Genomic DNA, 20622 nt, shown 5'->3' with positions numbered 1-20622 from the left:
TCAAGTTGCATTGCAAGAATGAACAGTTCCACAGGTAGAACAACAAGCCTTACTGAAAGATAAAGGCATTTTGGAGCAAACGCCACTACTGGCTTCGTTTCCAAAACCTTTTAACTTCCAGACACAGCTGATAAGCTTCGTTTATACAAGTATAATATGCGGCACTTGGGAATGAAGCATTGCTTGGTGAAGAAATCGAACGAGCTGCTAAGAGATACTGGCCCTTGGTAAATGGGTCACTGAATATTTTGCTTTAAAGGGCAGAAACTGTATTCGCAGAAAGAAAGAAAAAAGCATTGATAAAATCAGTACGTCTCACCTATTCAAGAGCTATTGGCTTTGCAAATGTGTTTCGCCATGTTGCATACCAGCGTGGCTGCTGTACAGCATGGCTAAAAGCTAGTGATGAGAGTAGAGTGTTGTTGAGTGGAATGGCGAAGAGTGGAGCAGAGTGTGTAGAGTGGAATGGCAAACGGTGGAGTAGTGTGTTGTGGAGCGGTGTAGAGTGTCGTACAGTGGACTGGCGTAGAGTGTTGCAGAGTATAGTGGCATAGAGTGCAGTGGCGTAGATTAGAATGTTGTGGATTGCAGTGGTGCAGAGCAGAGTGGCGTAGAATGCAGTGATGCAGAGTAGAGTGGTGCAGTGTATCTGTAGGTCTGTATTTGTAAAGCGCAAACTAATCACCCCTAGGGGTCTCAAGGTGCTGGGGGCCATCAGGGAGATTAAGTGAGCTATTGTCCAGAGTCACAGGGTGCTGAGCTGCCGCCGGAATTCGCATTGTGAGCCCGTGCTCTGGAGGCAGCCGCACCACACCTCTCCCATGTCTAGAGTATAGTGACAATGCAGTAGCATAGAGTGCAGTGGCGTAGAGTGGAGTGATGCAAAGTAGAGTTTCGTAGAGTTGCACAGAGTAGAGTGCAGTGGAGTAGAGTGCAGTGGAGTAGAGTGCAGTGGAGTAGAGTGCAGTGGAGTAGAGTGCAGTGGAGTAGAGTGCAGTGGAGTAGAGTGCAGTGGAGTAGAGTGCAGTGGAGTAGAGTGCAGTGGAGTAGAGTGCAGTGGAGTAGAGTGCAGTGGAGTAGAGTGCAGTGGAGTAGAGTGCAGTGGAGTAGAGTGCAGTGGAGTAGAGTGCAGTGGAGTAGAGTGCAGTGGAGTAGAGTGCAGTGGAGTAGAGTGCAGTGGAGTAGAGTGCAGTGGAGTAGAGTGCAGTGGAGTAGAGTGCAGTGGTGTAGAGTGGAATGGTGTAGAGTGGAGTGGTGTAGAGTGGAGTGGTGTAGAGTGGAATGGTGTAGAGTGGAATGGTGTAGAGTGGAATGGTGTAGAGTGGAATGGTGTAGAGTGGAATGGTGTAGAGTGGAATGGCGCAGAGTGCAGTGGTGTGGTGTAGTGTAGAGGAATGATTTAGTATTGCAGAGTATATTGGCATTAAGTGTGGCGCCATAGAATTCAGTGCTGTACAATCAGCATCGTAGAATGCAGTGATGTAGATTAGAGTGGTGCATAGGCGAGTGAGGTGGTACAGAGTAGAGTGACATGGCGTAGAGTGCAGTGGAATAGAGTAGCACAGAGCTATGGGGCAGAGAGTGCAGTGTTGCAGAGTAGAATGTCATGGTGTAGAGGGGCGGAGTGGTACAAAGTAGAGTGCATTGGTGTAGAATGTATTGGTACAGAGTGCAGTGGAGTACAGTATTGCACAGTGGCAGAGTGGAGTTGTGCAGAGTAAAGTGAAATGTCCTAGACTGGAGTGGTGTTGCGTTGAGTCGAATGGTGCAGAGTAGAGAGGCGTAGAGTGACGCAGAGGTGCGCAGAGTGGAATAGAGTACAGAGTGGGGTGGAGTGCAGTGGCACAAAGTAGAGTGCAGTGGTGTTAAGTGATGTAGAGTAGAGTGACAAACAGTGGAGTATGCATGGAGTGGTAGCACACTGCCATTACAGAACACTTTTCCGACAGAAATTACCGTTACATTTGCATGTATAGTTTTACTTATACAACTATACAGTTTGTGGAAACGCCATCACCTACTTGATTGATTTATTTTGATCATATTAAAGTATCTGTTTCCAACACACCAGAATTAACAAAAATGTGCTTCATTTGTGCTTTGCTAATTCTGAAATACAGTTCTTTGTTGTGTGCTACAAAAAAAACCAACTTTCTTCTACCCCCAGTATCCAGCAAGATTGTCACATTAATCCGTTCACAAGTCGGAGAAAAATAAATAAACACCATGCTCTCTCGAAAGACAGCCTATCATTTGACCTCCATCTTTGAGCTGCAAATGTGACAAGATAAGAACAAGATTCACAGGCCTGTCTCCAGGAAGGGGCACTTGTGAAAGAACGTAAGGAGAATTGTGAAAAAGCTTGCTCCTTGAGAGGGGTGAACTGAACCTGGACAGCCTAAAACAAAGCCAGCAAATAGAAAGCCAGAAAATGTAAGTTACAAACCACAAAGTCCATGGTAAGCAACGGCAGAACATTCCCTGGGAAAGTTTCTGAATGTTCGCATGATGTCTTTAACAAACCAGACCGCCGTGCTGTCTGGTAGGCTTCAACGAGAGAAAAAACAAGCATTGGCATAGCCAATAGGTCTCGCATTTGTGACCTTATAAGCGTTTAGCCATGCAACAGTTGGTGTTGTTGCACCAAGGATATTCTGCTGCATAACTAAATACTTATAGGGTCCAAAAAGCGAGACCTATTGGCTATGCCAATGCTTGTTTTTTAACTCCCCATGGTAGCAATCTGAACAGCTAATGACATGGAATTCATGAATAACAGATTGGAGAGTCAATCAAAAGATACACAATTTTCTGTATTTTCCACTTTTGAAAATATATGCAGTGATTTCTGTCTATATCTGTAAAAATCAGTAAAATCTGAAAATTGGGAACCTTATTCATAGTACACCTTTCAAATGGGATGCTGCTTTGCTTTCAAGTAATTTTTTGTGAGTTCACAGTCGCATCAGTGATGTTTTCTATATTAACTTCTCTGACATTAGCAAAAACAAGCTCCAAATTGTAGATATTTCTTGCTGTTAACGTATTTGAACGAATTACGCACCATGTGCATTAGTAGCATTCCAAAGAACTCATGTTTAGGGCATGTAAAGAGGATGCAGTTTTTTATTTTTGTATGTTGGCAGATGTGCGGGCCGGCCAGCAGTGAATAATTAGGGGAGAGAGAGGGGAGGTGCTGGGGAACAGACGGCCGTGAAGCAGGGGGCACCCTTTGAAGTCACGGCCTGCGGCCGTGAATAAGTGAGGGCGGGGGGGCGGGGCAGCGGAAGCCTTTGATGAGGCAAATGCTGCTGGCAAAGCTGGCTGGGGAGGGGGAAAGTTTATGGCCCAAAAGCGCGTGCCTGTGGCCACGTGAACTCGATGAAAACCGCACGAAAAAAGCGGTGGTTTCACGAGAATTTCGAGCACTTGAATTCTCGCCATTTCCCATTCCTTCGGAATGGAAAAGGCGAGACCTAAAAACAGGCAGCCAAGAAGTTGTCTGGAAAGGTGCTTTCACACTGACCGCAAAAGAAAGTGCAGGGCAGACAAAGCACATAGAAGCTAAAATTACCATGCATATGCAATATAATAATAAACATTTAAATGAAATGTGATTAATGAATCTATAACAATATACAAGCAACATCTGAAACTTTCTTTGCAAAACTGATTGATCTTTCACCCCTATGAATTGTTTTCCCACGCAGTCCTGGGTTGCGGGGGGGGGGGGGGGGGGGGGGGTGCACGAATTCGCCATTTGTCTGGGGGCAGAGGAGGGAAGAGGAGAGTGGATGTGAGGGAGGGGTAGAAAACAGGAGAGTCGGCAAGAAAACCTATGCACTCCCATGGAGTGCTCACAGATTTAGATAAATAGTTGTTTCTTGAACATGAGCAGTCAAAGTATACAAGCTATCCAATCAAAAGTATAGCAAGAGAGAGAAACAAGAATAGGAAAGAAACCTATCAAATAGGAAAATGGCATACGAGACTGACAAAAAAGCCAACCAATGGTCTTTAGCAACTCTCACCAAGTTTCGGTATTGTCCACAATAGGTCAGCTCAAAGCGGTCTCTATGGACATGACGTAAAAAAGGACTAGAGTTATCCCAGAATATTCTATTGGGACATTTCTTAGTTTATTCTGATCTTAGATTTAGCACTCTTACCAGTCACACCATGGATTCCCTTCAATGTTATCAGCCCAACTTCTAGTCTTGTTAAGCCCAAAAATGGTTTTGGCACATACCACGACTTATCTCCCGGCTCTGCCTGGGCCTTCGTGCAATCACAAAGCACTGATCACTATCCTTATCAGCAAGGCGCTTCCTTTTATGAGGTGGTGATGAACTCAGGATCTGTTCCTGGGGTGTGTTCTCGGTATCCAGCAGCTCCTTGTCTATAAGCGACACCCCCATCCCAGAGAGCAGCTCTGTCGTCTTGCTTGAATCCCAGGCCCATGTAAAGTTGGTAATGTTGTTGCTGGAAGCAGAGATATCCTGAAGATGTCGCCTAGCAGGAAAAATCCACATCAGAGATAAGTCAATTTTCAATGCAGATGCTTTTACACACCAAATGGAGGCACTAGTGTGGGGGAAAATGAGAAAACACTATGTCATGGTCATAAACCATTTGAAAAGTTGATCTCGCAACCAATAAACATGAGGCCATCCCAAACATGCAGCTTTGGGGAAGGGTGTAAATATAGCTGCCCTTCCATTATCTTTTAAGAAGCAGACCTTTGAAAAAAAATGCACCATTTATTGTTTTATAAGGTGGCATATTTCAATTTCTAGCCTCCTACAAGCAATGGGAATAATGCAAAATTATATTTATATTTCAACCCGGAAAATGTTGTGGTCCCAAATCAACAGCTGGTCTGTGGTCTGTAATTGGCAGGTTCACTATTCCCCTTGAGTTCAAGGAAAACCGTACTATATCTCCAGACCCTGCAGAACGTCAACAAAACATATGCAATATGTGCCACGATAAATACTTTACGACTATGGGCGTTCCCCTGTAGATAATGGGATCGTGAGTGTCAGCCACACTAAAATTGTGCATATAAATAATTAAACTAGCAGATGGGAGGAGGGGGAGGGGAGCAGTTGTCATAATGAACACCAGTAGGAAGCAAGCAGTCAACGTTCTAAAGTAAGGGATTATGGGAAACTTAAGGAAGATCAAACTGAGTAATACAAAAGAGAAGTCAACATCCGAGAACACACTAGGGACCCTATAACAGAACACATCACCAGGCAGGGTGCCCGTGCTTTCCAAAATCCTCATAGGACAGCTTGAGCATCCAATGATCTATGTTTCAGGCACATTGGAAACATTTCTAGCTGGGTAGAAAGACCATTCTGAAACCATTTTAAGATGTACTCCCAGTTAGATCCAAGACACCACTAATGTGCTGAACAAAATGGAGACTATTGGCTCTCTCCCAAAGGGAACAATATTGGAAACCTCAGACAGAGTTTCTGTACATACATATCCCAGACACAGATTGGACTGGCTGGTAACCAATACGGAACTATTGGTTGACACTGTAGCAAAGTGCAGAGAGTTCACATTCAACCACATCTATCACACTTTTGAAAATGATAAATCTAAAAGTGACTGGTATTACCACTGTAACACAGGTACTCTCGGTCTAGCTTTAAAGTGATTTTCTTACCACCTGTGACCACGTACCTTTAAGATACCTCTACAACATTGAGGAGAACCCCCTGAATGACTGCTTAAGACCGTTAGAGACTTAATGCACTTCACCCAAACATCAACCTTAAGAGTACATTTACCTCATGCAACACAAATTGACAAGTTACTAAACAGTCTACTGCAAACCAAGAAACCAAGCTACCTACCTAAAGAGAGACAGCTTCAACGGCTGTGATAACATTCAGCAAAGCTAAAAGTGGATATGCTCAGATACAACTGATCATGATGATGTCATAAGGCCTTGAGAGCTGACTTTTACAAACCATGAGTAAACACAAAGAACCATGGACAACCAGAAGCACAACAATGCAACCTCTTGGAATACAAGTTAAAAAGGCCCTAGATCAGGTCCCATACATTGTCACATACAGAGTTAGAAGCCCTAAGCAAGATTGCTACTCATTCTACAGCTGAATAAACTGAAAGATTCCTTCCCAAACAAGCCCCTTTTGCTACTTCTGGCATCTGAACACTCTAAAAGGAATTACAGTAGAATGCAAATTACCTAACCCATTCAAATAGAATGGGAAAATAGCATGCTACAGCAATGTTTCTAACCTGCCAGCACGTCCAGACTTCGAACGCAATAAACATTTCGCAAGTGGGAGAGGGTTGCAAATTACACACAAGTTTCACATGTATATCCAAAAATGTGGCTTAATCATGTGTGTGGATTGCCCCAATGGTTCCTATTATGTAGGAGACACAAACCAAGAATTACATGAACAAATGAACCATCCCTGCCCCCTTCAGAAACCTAAGGACAGCCTGGTGAAGGAATATTTTTTTTCAGGCACGAAAGACAGCGCCCCAAATTCTAAAATATTTTAGCACTCCCAAAACAACAAAATAGAAAAGGAAAAGTAGATTCATTAATGTAGGTCCATGCAACTTTTTTAAACCCGAGAGTTGTACTGAATAAGCATTGCAGCTTCATGACTATTTATCCCAATTGTTAAACTTCCAACCCTCTCCATGACTCTTTGCAGGTGCAGAAGCTGCAACATTCTGGCCTGGCACTTGTCCATCATCTGACTCAATTGATACTAGCACAAGCCCATTTCCAAGCAACTCATCTGAAGCGACTGGTACTGTCCAACCGCAATGTGACAACAGCAAAACAGAAGCTGAATTTTTGATATATTTTAAACGTTTTATAGAGCGCAAACAAGACTCAAACGGGTATCAGAGCGCTGTACAATGGACGAACGTTGGCATGATTAATAGCATTAGTATAGTACAATATGGAACATAAGTACCTGAAACATAAAAAGGTCATGGGGAGCAAAAGGAAGACAAATTGATTTTTAAAAGTGATCGACAGGTAGGCGCTGTACAGTCCTACCAGAGCGGTATGTCAAAAGGACAACCAAACACCAACAGGAGAAGGAAGTAATTTGAAAATGGCATCGGGGCTATTGATGATGAAGATAATTCAGGAGTAGCCCTCTGACATGCTTTTTGAATGAAACAGTTGATGGGTTGGATCTGATCTTAGGAGGAAGGGCATTCCAAATTCTTGGAGCAAGCCCAGAGAAGGCACGGTTGCAAGTTCTTTTCTTGTTGAATTCAGGAGGTTTCAGTAGTAGAGTATTGGAGCTTCTTACGTTCAGACTAGAGCCAGACAGCTCAAGTTGTTTTTCCTGGTAAACGGGGGTGTTGAAGTTAATAGCTTTGTGCATCAATCAGGCTATCTTGAAATGGATCTGTGCTTCAATGTAAAGCCAGTTAAGTTGAATTAAGTCAGGTGTGATATGGTCATGTTTTCTGGAGCCTGTGACGAGTCTGGCAGAGGCATTCAGAGTGGCTCTTAGCAAAGCAAAACTAGCTTTAGGAAGCACAGCTAGGGTCACCAAACCATATTCCAATCGTGAGATAATTAGGGTATGGACTGGATGTCCTCAGCAGATAAGAAAGGATTGTTTTCCTAAGAGTGTTGTGCTGATTGGCATTCCTAATAGTGGCACTGATGTGCGCTTGTGTATTTACGTGTTTGTCCAGGGTGCTGTCTAAAGAGTAAGCAGTCAACTATATGAGGGGTGCAGACGAGTGCGGAAAGTTGTTTGATCCAGTCTTGCGTAGGAGTCAAGTGGTTACAGGGGGCAATCAGGAGGAATTCTATTTGAGGGCATTGAATAGCAGATGATTAAGCGTTAACCATTGTTAAATTTTTAGAAGCGCAACATCAAGATTTTTTATGTCATCTGGAGAGGAAATCTTCAAATACAGTTGAGTGTCATCAGCAGACATATGGTATTGAATGCTAGAGTAGGTCAGAATATCAGAGAGAGGTCCCATGAAGAGGTTGAAGAGCGTGGGCGAGAGTGTGGAACCTTGAGGTACTCCAATTGTGACCGGGGTACTAGCAGCAAGTGATTGGTTAACTTTGAATATGGGGTACGGTTATGTAGGAAAAATGCAAACCAATTTAAGACAGGGCCAGATGACCCCATCCTATGTTGAAGAAGAGCAATGAAGTTATGTTTGATGGTGTCAAATTCAGAGGTCAAGTCAAGAAGGATCAGAAGACAAGGAGCATTTTGGTCAAGAGAATCAGGAATCCTCCCTTGCAAGACAGATTCTTGAATGATCCGGGCCAAGAGTGGGAGAATGGCAGAGTTGAGATCTTTGAGAAGCTTAGCAGGTAGGGGGGGGGGATCACTGAAATGGAGGGTTTTAAAGACGCCAAAGAATGTAACAGCTACGCAACATCCTGGAGCAGGAAAGAATTCCAAGAGGGGTTGTTTTTGTGAGTGCAAACTGTGTGGTAGAAAGGTGCACCCCCGGCCATAGGTACGGCAAATGCTAGGGAGTTCAAAGACCGCAAGTTAGGAGCAGCACGTTGTAGATCCAGTTCAATAATCCTAGACTTTTCTGAAAAGTGAGCTGAGAAGTCCACTTCAATGGGGCTGGGAGTCCTGTGTGCAGAGATAAGGTTAGTAGAGTGGTTAGCTTGTTGTTTGATGAGTCCAAACAATTTCTTGGGTTGGTTTTTAGCGCTCTCAAGCCTAGCCCTGAAATTATTTGTTTTAGCCCTGTGAATGTTTGTTGTAAGCGCATATCAACCTCCTTAACTGATTGAGACTAGTAGTGGAGAGAGAATTTCTCCATTGTCTCTCAGAAAGCCTAGGTTTACGACGTTCCTCATTGAGGGAACCATTGAACCAGGGTTTGGATTGTTTGATCAGAATCCTTTTGAGTTGCTTCGGAGCAACAGTCAAGAATACTTGACAGAGTTCATATAATGATACGTCAGCTCATCCAAGTTGGTCAAGTTACGGGGAGGTTCAAGAAGATTCTTGCTAATGTTAGTTAGATTATGCATGTTGATGTCGCTCAGATTTAAAACCAGCTGTTTGGTAATGTCATCAAGTTGAATGGTGTGGTCTCTAGCTATGATAAGGTCATGGGTAGCGCCCTTGTTGTGGGTGGGTTCATTGCAGGCCTGGATGAAGGTGAAGTCGGATAGGAAAGCCTTAAAAGGAGCAAATTAAGAGATCATTTGTGTCATTCCAGTGAAGGCAGAAGTCACAGAGGAAGATCTGGTTAGGGTGAAGGACCGAGCAAGCGGAAATGGACTCCATAATAGGCTCTGTGAAGCGCAGGTTATCTCTGGGAGGATTATATATTGTGTGAAGCACACATACAATCTTGCCATTGTTCCAGATCTCGGTGACTAGGTGCTCACAAGAAGACATCTGAGCATTTTGAGCCTCAGGAGGAATTAAGATGTTGAGCATTGGGGAGGAGCCAAGTTCCAGTAAGGATCAAGAGATCCAATGTTTGCGAGATGATGAGTTCAGAGATAACCGCTGCGTGTTTCACTGCTGCTCTGCAGCAGGAACCTCTGCTCAGCTGAGAACATCATGCCCACAGGAGCTGTGATCAGTTGAGGCAGCCAGGAGCCGGAGCTAAATGCGCATGCCTGGCTCCTTGAACTGAAAGTCAATTATGTGTCCAGCTGACCTTTGTCCAGCCTGACAGGCACTGTTCCTACAGGGCTAAAGGTGGAGGGCATGGTCCTTCCGCCCAAATTGATCGGCCGCGCCTGTTAAAAGGTAAGGTACTGGGGTACAACATTGGATGTGGAATAGGAGTGACACTAGAATTAGAATCACTGGCACTTGGAGAAGGAAAATACGGTGTATCAGGGTTGGGATTGGGAGTACTATACTTATTAACAGTGTCGGGGATGTATCAGAGCAGATCATAGTGAGTAAGGTGGAGGGGCGGAAACAAAGTGGGAGGAAGTAAGAGGTTCAGCAATAGCGGGGAGACTAAAATGATCTAGACTGGCAGGTTTAGAGTTGACGATAGGGTTGTAGAGGGAGGAGACAAGGTGGGAGGGAGCAGAAGGTACAGCAGCTTTAGGGAGACTGAAATGACCTATAGTAGCAGGATTAGGATTACTAAATATTTTTTAATCCTAATAAAAATACTGTCAAAGCGATTCAGATCAAGGTCAGAGGCTTGAATGAGGATGTTGCCATTATTGTAGAGAGATATGGTCAGTTCAGCACTAAGGACAGGAGAAGGAATTATGATCATATAGAACCCGTGGGGGGTTTTGCACAGAGCTTTGAAACGAAGTGTATCAGTTAAGGATCTTCTCCAATGGGCTCTTCTGGTTGTGTAGAAGAGAAGGTATGTAATCACTACCCCCTTTGATGCACAAAAATAGGTATCAGAGATCAGAGTTTCATGACAGCGTTTGAGTAGATGGTGTTTAAAGCTCTTTGCTGCTTTCTTCGAGAGTTTGGGAGGATAGACAATCTTGAATGCATTAATGCCTACCCGTGCCAGGAACTTAAGAGGAGCGAGTAGTAGGTTGTGCCATGGTGAGAATAGCGAGCAGAGTAAGGAGTGAGGAAGGCAATGGTCCAATATAGTTGAGTTCGCGAGAAGCAGTAAACCAATTTTTGGAGAGAAATATTCAACTCTTGGGTTACAAGTTTGACATTGTAATGTGCAATTTTCACCTCATAATTTTCAAGTTTGACAGAGCTATGTGCGAGGATGATCTTGTTAGTTATTAAGATATCACCAGCGGTATGTGAGCTATTAAACTCCTAGGTAAAAAGCAGTGCATAGTACCTTATTGCAACCAGACAAATTCCAAGCAGGACACACCTTAGAACATGCGACTGAATGTGGCAAGCTTAGGAACATTCCATAAGCACTAAGATTGACAGATTTGCAGTTTTTGTTCACAGCACCTTCTCAAGGAACAATGTGAGAACACTTTTAGCTCTTTGCTCACCATGTGTCGACACAAAGCAGTCTTACAGTTTGTTACAGCATTCTGGAGGTTACACTCTCAGTAGCACTCATGGAATAATCTGCACACTGATTCGACAACTGATTCCCAGACACGTTGGCTAAATCCCCACCCTGCAGTAGTCTCCCACCTCAACCTATCATACTATTGTTACCCCACACTCAAAACAGCTGGATGCTCCCAATGGACCTTTCCTACAAACCCTTGTTGTATTCACATTTCAACTCTCTGCTTGTTGGGTATCATTGTCTGGCTCTTCTTGCTGAGTAAAGAGCTGCTGTTTTAAATGATTGGAGCACCCCTCTCTGTTCCTTGCCTCAGCATACTCAAATGAAACCCTGGAACTTTTTGTCCTCTGCTAGGGTGATTCTGTGCTTTGACTCCTATTTTTTGGTACTCATTATGATGCCCTACTCACTTTGAAATCGAAACGCCACTGACAATAGGGGCATATGGAAAATTAAATACACTAAGGCTACCTGTATTTGATCACTGAACAGGATTGTTCTTTATATATACCACCCTTCCCCTGATTTCTACACACAATTTTTCACTTTGCCAATCTACTCTGATCACCAGAGCACTCAGCAACAAAACCTTGTGATACATTTTTTTGTATTTTGAAATGGCTCATATTTAAAGTTTATCATTGTGAAGGAACCATTCTATACGTAATATGCACTGGCACAGTTTTCTATCTTCCTCGTCTGATTCACTATTTTGTGATGGTAATTCTTTCGGACTGAAATTATCTCCCTAAATACCACTTGGAGCATGTGTGTTTTATTATAACAAACACCCTGTGGCATTGTCCTTGTACGGGTTGCTGTGCCGCCATTTTGAGGTGTGGTAAGGATGAGGGGCATAAGTGGTTACTACTTGAAGAAAAATACAGGACTGGTAACACCACACATTTCTGGAAGACTGAAGAGATTTAAAACTAGGAAATCAACCGATTCAATCTCTTTTGGTGGTGCAGGGAAACATTCTGAGTCGCTCAAGTCTTTGGATACTAGCCCACCTTCTGAATTTATGCCACAAACTGTGACACACCCCAACAAGGGCAATCACATACACGGCCAAGGCTCTCACAGGCACAGGTCATGGCCACTACACAGTGACGACAGATGCAGCAGAACTGTCCGATTCCCTATAAAATCCTTTTACTTTTTGAAATTTACAGGTGATTGATTTCCCTTACTTATTCCTTCCGTTTTGACCAGTTCCATTTTTCTTTCACTTCTCCGATCATGGCGATATATCAATGTGTCTAGAATTTGCCACATCGTTCTTTAATATATACTCAGTCTGGATAAAAAAATTGGGACAAAGATTACTTAGATATGATCTTCTTTTAGCCATACTTTAGAACCTGTCGGAGTAGACTGAACATCCCCCACTGCGGACATGTATGAATCATATATTACAATTATTTTCAATTTCAAGTCCAATGCCAGTTTTTGGAGTCCAACATCCTCTGCCGGTTTTAATGTTATCGCAGCATAATTGATTGAGAATTAATAAGATTTAAAAATAAAATGAATAAAAGTTTTTTTTCTTTTTTTTAAAAGGCAGTATCTTGAATTGCACCCACTAAATCATTAATTAGCTGATCCAGAAGCTGAGCACCACTAGGTAATAATCTTCATCCCCTACATAGCCACCAATGCCAGAGGAGCGCCATAACAAACATACCCAACGCCATATTAAATGTATCTACAGACCCAGCTTTGGCTTAGTTAGGTTCAAAGTGACTTTCTCAGATACACAATAAAACCATGCTTTTTCCATAACAGCGAAGAGCTCCTCGCTGCCAAAGTAAAAATATACATGGATATTAGCCATTAAGCTAAGGTCTATTTGCCCCCCAAAAAACATACATCGGGATAGGACAAATTGCTTATATGAATCTAGATTTTTTTAATCTTCGGTTTTATTTTTTACTAAAAACATACAATCCACTGTACTCTATACACCGTACTAGTGTAACAAGCTAGTAACATCATGTCCATTACAGACTCAGTATAAAGAAGTGCATGAGTCCCAGCCCCAAAGCGGCAAGAAAGTCAAATGGCAAGGTTCCCAGCCAAATTAAATGTTTTTCCAAGTAACCTGAGAATGTTTAAATCATTTGAAATTAATTCTACCATTTCCCCCATATCCTGGTGTCACGACTACCGCATGCTCCCTCTGTGTAGCAGGCCTAGGTTGCAAGGCTCGTGTTGTACTAACCCAGCAGTGCTTAATGGCATGCTAGGATACCTTGATTGATGTTCCCCTGATCCTGTGATTCCATTGTGCCTGAAGTCCCTGTAAGTGCCCCCCAGAACTTGTGAACTGATAAAGTACCTTGCACCTGATGTTACTAGGGCCTTGGTGTGCTTTCCCTAATAGTCTCTGCAAGCTTCCCCTAGAATCCTTTTAACTAAGATAGTACCTTGCACTTGCTGATGCTGGGGTCTTGGGTGTTTTCCATTGAGCACAGTTGAGCGAAAACTATACATTTTTTTTCTTTTTGGTTGGTTCCAGTTGTCAAGTTGCACCTGCCCTTCCTAAAAGGTCAAAGCGTGTACACTAACGTGTTTTCGTCATGGGTTCAAGAACCTTCCAGACAGCCATGTGCCCTACATGATCTAGCTACATCCGTGGAGCCTTCGGGAGTGTATATAAACCCTACCCAACCCTGCCGTGTGGCTTGGCCTTGCTCCCTGCGGAACAAGCTTCACCCTTCAGACTTACCTGAAGACTCCAGCCGAAACCGATAAGCGCTCGAGTCTCCACTAGTCCAAGTTGCACCAGTGTTCCCAGTGGCTCCAGCTCCCTTGACACTTCCATCTCTTCCTAATGCACAGCTACTCCTCCTACCCTGCAGCTCCCGGAGTCAAAGCCTTGAGACTTTCTTCAAACTACGAAGAAGTGAAGAACAAGGCTAAGTACTTGATATCCGGTTTGTGCAGGACCAAGTATCAGCGTCTTCAAATACTATAGACTTTTCCTCCATGCCCTCCCAGTGATTTCCTCAAGCACTCCTTGTGTTCATGCTCGTGTGCCTTGGTGCGTGAACTGTAATTTCACAAGATTTAAAGACTTAGCTTCATGTTTTTCTGAGTAATGCCAAGAGAAGGCACTTTAGAGCGTTTTGATATACGTATGAACCTTGTAACAATCTGTGTTCAGCATTTAACCTTTGGGAGTGCCACACTCATCTGTGAGTTTGGTAATTCTGCTCTCATGTCTTGCTGCTGATTAAACCTGTAAGTGTATGTCACGGAGGTCAATGCATGGTCATTGTATGTAGAGGCCTGTTAGGGTACGGATAGTAACTGCCTCCTCTTGTTATTTCGAGGGTATTGCTTCCTCACAAAACCAGAGGTTGTGGTCCAGTGCGTATCCAGCTCGCAGACACAGAAGGTCTCTGAAGCAGCAAATCCTGTAACTCAATGTCACACAGTCGCTGAGCAGAACCAGTACCGCAAGTCTCTCATTTTATTTTATGCCCTGCCCCAGGATGCGCTTGGTTTAAGGGGTTTCTGGTCCTTTAACTGGCTCATACCCGAGACGGACAGGAAGGTCCAGCTTCAGCTCCCGGGTTGTATCCACCGTTGGAACAAGGTGAGTGCATGATACTTGGTAAGTTTCTTCATGCATCCTTTGGTCTTATAGACTGATTCCTCAGCAATAGCATGGTGGTCCATACCTCTGATCCATTCCAACAAAGCTGGGGCTGCTATGACCTCCAATGACAGGTCATATGTCATTTACCCACCAAGTAGCCCAAAGTCATCAGTGTCTTGTCCACCTTGCTGCCGTCCCACTCAGACTGAATCCCCAGAAGAACACTCCTAGGGAATTATTTCACAGAAATGCCCACAACCTCACCCAAGAGTTTATTCATTTGTGTAAAGCATGTCTGGATGGCGAAAAAGTGCCAGATCATGTGAATAACGGGACAGAATCCTGTGGCCATTGCACATATAGCAGGACGTGGTAGGCATTTAGTGCAATTCTGTCCTCCGTGCCCCCCCCCGATCAATGCCCCATACATGCACGCCTAATCTTTTCAACTGAGAAAAGAGTTCCATGGCCAGGACGAAAGGCTAGGAGCGAGGGGGTAGCCCTGCTGGGTGCCTCTACTGATGGAGAAAGGATGAAACAGCACTCTAGTGACTTGGACTCGAGCTCTGGAGTCTAATGGGTGTAGTAAGTAGGCTCGAAAGCTGGGTCCTGCTCATGGTTCCAACAACCCATCATTGAATATAATATTATGGCCCAACTCAGTTGACCAGTCACATCTCGCCAAATTGCTTTCATGCCTCTGTATGGAGTGCTGCAAAGGAATTTAAACTGGGCTCACGTGAATTACACCTGAACAGGGCATGGGCTTTTCATCTGTTGTTGCAACATAACATCGAGCAGGTCTACACCTCTATCAGCACTTTGGTCTTAAACCCCCTGCCTAAATTGAACTGCAAGCCATTTCTGAACAAGGTGCCTCCTGTGGAACACCGAGTCCCTGAATGGCCCAACAAACATGAAGCGTGGCGCTGTTTCACATTAGGACGCTTAGACCCTACCTAGTTACAGTGGACCAGCCTCTACATTTTCCCCCTCACTCTACTCATTAAAGTGGCTCTTGGGCGACCCAGGCATTGTCAGACAGCATCTATTCCCAAATACACACACACACACACACCTCTAAACCCATTGTCTTGCTATTCTTTCTCTTTCGCCTACACTAGGCCAGTCTGAATCCCTGTGAGACCTAATTCCAGACACAACATCCACACTCATAAAAACTCTCACAACCTCTTGACTTTCTCTTCCACCTAGTCCATTAGTTGACCAAGGAATGCCAATGAGAGATTTGAAATATTCGCCTACTAAAGGGTATCACCAACACCATCCCAATGTCCTAACCCATGTGATTTATAAAGTGCCTAAAGCCAGCCAGTGGCCCCTGCAGACTTTTCTCGTAGTTTAGCCCGTGCATCCTGAACGTCAAGATTCCTAAAACTAGCCAGTAAGACTGCACTGTCCTACCATCATTCTTCAGGATCTTCAAAACAATCTAAAAGCACATCACAGATGCAACAAGCAATGTGTAATGTATTTTAAAATACATAAGTATACGCATAGAATCAAGTTGCAGCCCTCAAAACTGTTCTTGATTTATTTATGATCATGGACACCCAAGTTACAAATCCCCATTTCAACACTGCAATGGGGCATACTGTGCTTTAAAAATACCCAAACTAAAAGAAATAACCCCAGCAGAGAACCATGTGTAATGTTAAGGAGACAAACTGCAAAAGGGCTGTTTCTCAGAAATATTAAGCGGCATCGACCCCAGAAGAGACCCAAAAGAAATAGCATAGAGCCATATGCCCAGAAGAGCGCCCCTGGAAATATACAACCATGTCCCAAGCAGCAAAGCTAGTGCATCATGGACTAGCACCAATCAAATAAGAAGAATGCAATATCAAGACAGATATGTTTACAAGGGGATAAACACAGTACTGTTAGAAAGCCTTGGCCCTATCAGATCATATTGTGTATGTGTGAGGAGTCCAATACCAAACAAAGTGCCCCCCTGCCACAAACCATACACTTTTCTCATTTAAAATTACAAATCTCCACCACTTGTAAAGCAGCTATGTTATTTTAATGGAGCCCATCACTAGCAAAACACCTGTCAAAATGAAGGTGCCCAGTCCCAAGCAGACTATCCCTCTAGGGTATGCCTCCATATATTGTATGTCTGTGGTATTTATAAAATGTGAGCCTAGTCAAAGGCAGCAGAGTACAATAAAGGGTCAAGGGCAAAGATAGTTAGTGAGTGACTATAGTGTTGCAATATATTAGGACTGAACCTAATCCTAAAAGACTCCGCAGAGCAGGGCAACTCCTCATAGTTATGACCACATCCTGCGGAGTGTGGCATTAGTTTGTCCCAGAGTGCATCATTCTTCAAAATCCATAATGGCTGATTTTCCAGCAAGGAGGTAAGAGCTGGCTAAACACACCACCTGGGATGGCTTATTTCCATGGACTCTCCCACTACCATCTACACATACCTTCCTTAAGCCTAGCCCTGACTCTGGGTCAAGACTGTCAGAGTGGACTGAAACCCAGGCCTCCCCTCTGCCTTTGAAGAGCATAGTTTACAAAGCAACTTCCTGGCCTGGCATTCCTATAGAACAGCACACTGCCCTTCAAGCAGCCTGGCTTATCCACTTAACTCCGACCAATCAGGGCAGACCACTGAAAGGCTGAATTTGGACTTATAAACAAGAAAGTCTCATAACTTCTTGTATGTACACTTTAGGAGAAATTCAACAATATAATATTGTTGGATTTACTACTACCATTTTGGGAAGTTTTTGATTGGTCCGGCTAGTCCCCTCCTATCAATATTTATTAATCAATCACTTCCTACCATGTTAACCTATGGGCCACGGGGTTTGCAATGGGGAAAATTACTTGGGCCACTTTTCAAGAACCAGGGCTTATAAAACCATATTTAATGAGTATTTCCCTAATTTCTACAGGACCCCACCCCCTGTGCAACCAGGGGAGACTTCAGGGGTTCTGAATCTGCAGAGATCATGCAGATTATCCTTACCCAATTCTTCTAGCAACAAAGTCGAATTTGAGCAGCTCTTTAACACAATATGGGGAGTGAAATGTAAAATGTCCCTTTACCCAGGCATGTAAAAACTCATTTTATAAGGGCATACCTTATAGATAACTGACCCCCCACCCATGGGATACCTAGGGGTGGCCCTGGGGTCCATAATATCCAAAAACATGGTAGGTTTTTCATTTTAAAGGGACCCTACCCCCAAAGTCGAGTTTGGGCACAATTTAAGGTTTAAAAGCTGTCCTGGCCACCAGGGATGCTTTTAAACTGACCTCAGGCTTCAGCACTGCACACATGCTAGTGAAGAAAATCTGCTGGCCTCTAAACTGCCATGCCCCAGGATACTGGAGACTTCTAGGTAGTTTCAATCCCCGGCCCTATTACATACTAGGGGCTTATGGGGTAGATCATGCCAATTACAGGGGTACCCCACCATACCATAGTGTACCCTAGTGTATGTTGGGTGTCTTAACTGCATTCTAATGTGTTCCTTTTAGCTTGGCACTGGCCCTCGGCCTGGTTAAAGAGAGCCCAGTGTCAGTCAGTCAGTTAACACCAGTTCCAGTCAGCAAAAAGTTGGGGGTGTCCAGGGCACAGGATGACTTTGCAACACCGAGCCCAGACACACAAGCCATTACAACCAGACACTCATTTTTCAAACCTTAGCGAACACAAAGCACACAGTGATTCTGTACGAGAGGGTAAAAAAAACATGAACTCTTACTGTAGTGGGGGACGCGTCCAACCACAAATATCCTATAGTCTAACTTAGAAATAGATCGGAGAAACGGTTGTACAGACTTCCCTTTCTTTTACCAGGACCTTTGGGGTGAGATAAGTCACCATGCCATGTTATCCGACCTCCAGCTTGTTTTCAAAAACCTTGATGCGAATAGGGCTAAAATGCAAACTTAATTTTATTGAGAGCTATCTACTGTTGCCCCCATTTATGGCTTTGGTAATCACACCTACCTCTTCTGCCCTGATCAGACACAAAGATTTGTTAGCAATAATGATTCCATTGATTTGTTGCTTGATACACATAGCCATTTTCTGATACTGCTCTTTTTCAGTGCACATGATTATTTGGGCCGTTTTAAGTAACTTTCAGTAAGTGAACCGCACCCCTCCCCCTTTATCCTGGCTTCTCATTTAATCAGTTTTTTCCTACATTAAAAAGACACTGCCAATTCCAATAGGTTTTACATAGGCTAAACATATCTGCTCTGCCAATGCATGTTTAAATTTGTGTTCCCACTTGGACCAACTGTCGAAATAGCTCTAATTTTTAACCTTCATTTCTTAAAAACAGCTGAACAGATTTATACCAATCACAAAACAAGTTTTCTGGACAAAGATCTAGCTTTCTTCCAAGTTTGGTGTAGTTCTGTACAGGTTTTCTCTCCGCCTCGTTTAAAGTTCCAGATGGCAATTGCATGAGCAAAAAGTGTCTCTTTTACCCATTCTCAGCCACCAATTAACAGATCACCCCAAAACTTTCCAGTAAGAAGCAGAGATGTATGAATTTTTTTTAGAGGAAAGTTATGTGAAAATGTATCAAGTGCAGCAAAGTTATTAGCAAAACAAAAAACACTCTCCCTATGGAAACTCTGACTTACGCATAAGCAATTGCTACAATGCAATTATAATAAATATACACACACAGTTTTCTTACACAGCTATTCCATTTTCATTGTCCCCCTTTAGTACTACTTCTGTTTGGCCTCTAATCACCCTCATTTTTTTTGCGATCCGTCTCGAGAGGGCACATTGGTAAATATTACAGCCCCAATCACCAAAAGAGTTACCTCTCCCGCTCGAGGTAGCAATAAACAGCCCAGAACACAGAAGTGCAAAAATTGCAATATTAATTATGTCCGATTCCCAGCAGATGTGTAAAATCAAGATTGTAAACCCCCAATAAATGATGAACAGCCTGTATAAAGTTACGACATTCTAATACCACAATTTGCAATTGGGTGCTTCCGAGTGATAAGGACAAGTCTCACGCTTAATACTAAAGTATCCCAGCTGATCGCCCAACGTAAAGAACATATTTCTAGGTAATAGCAATAAATTACTTTATCACCCCATATAAATTAAAGACCTTTACTCAGGCAGATAATGCCACGTAACAGTAATTAGCTAAATGCACTGTATTTATAAGAAGCAATAGCGCCGTCCCACGGAGATCACCCACGAAATATTAAGAAAACTAATCCCCATCGGGATTCTTTAAGAATATAAAGGATCTCGGCCATAAATCCATGGCGGGATCGGAAACCGCGCACACACCGCTCCCGCCTTTACCTCTGCATCTTTCCTCCGTCTGGTCGCGCGTTTTCACAGCCTGCTTTCCCTTCCAGCTCCAGATTGAAACAAACTAGCTAAGATCCAACCCGCCAGAGGAAGCAGGCGTGACGTACTCCTACCCCAAGTCTAGACTGCGAATCTGATCAGGCAGACCATGGCCGCCATCTTACAATAGTGCAGACAGTATTTTCTCTCCAATGGAAATGAAAGATTCCGGTTAAAACACATCATGCACAGGCGTGCAAAAATCCTAGCCTGCCTACACTTAAGCTTCTTGAGCACATTGTATCGATTGAAATTAAGCTATATCCATAACAGAATATCAGCAATGCACGTATTAATGTTTACTATCCTCTATAAATCCTCGACGTTTGGTAACTTAATCGCTGCCCCATTCAAAGAAGAGCCTTTTCTTATTATATTCACGTGTATGGCGTTGCCTATGTTTCTCGGCGGCCATCTTGCAATGGTTGACATGTTAAGACATGCTCCGCTGGGGCACGAGTAAAGAATTATAAAACAGACCAATTACGTTGTTTACATTGTTAAAAACGTGCATTTTTCAATGTTTGAAAACCATCATAATTATTATCATTATCAATATCCTCATCATTATTTGACACTGTTCACAAAATTCGTTCATTTCTTATTCCGTTTTTACTTTGAG

The 20622-nt window shown here is 43.4% G+C and overlaps 1 protein-coding gene across 1 annotated transcript in view; it reads right to left on the bottom strand.

The window, feature by feature from the left end:
* SKP2 (S-phase kinase associated protein 2) overlaps positions 1-20085 on the bottom strand; it is a 128476-nt gene extending 108391 nt beyond the window's left edge. Inside the window, exons 1-2 of the mRNA XM_078674949.1 lie at positions 19953-20085; positions 4250-4512 (exon numbers count right to left, since the gene is read on the bottom strand). Of these exons, the coding sequence (XP_078531075.1) occupies positions 4250-4512; positions 19953-19960 (271 nt within the window). The 5' untranslated portion in view covers positions 19961-20085. The remainder of the gene's footprint in view (positions 1-4249; positions 4513-19952) is intronic.
* Positions 20086-20622: the final 537 nt, after the last annotated feature.

The sequence above is a fragment of the Lissotriton helveticus genome, chromosome 2_1 (assembly GCF_964261635.1).
Source record: "Lissotriton helveticus chromosome 2_1, aLisHel1.1, whole genome shotgun sequence".
NCBI lineage: Eukaryota > Metazoa > Chordata > Amphibia > Caudata > Salamandridae > Lissotriton > Lissotriton helveticus.
Note: the sequence above shows the minus strand (reverse complement) of the source record. Positions and strands in the feature narration are given on the sequence as shown.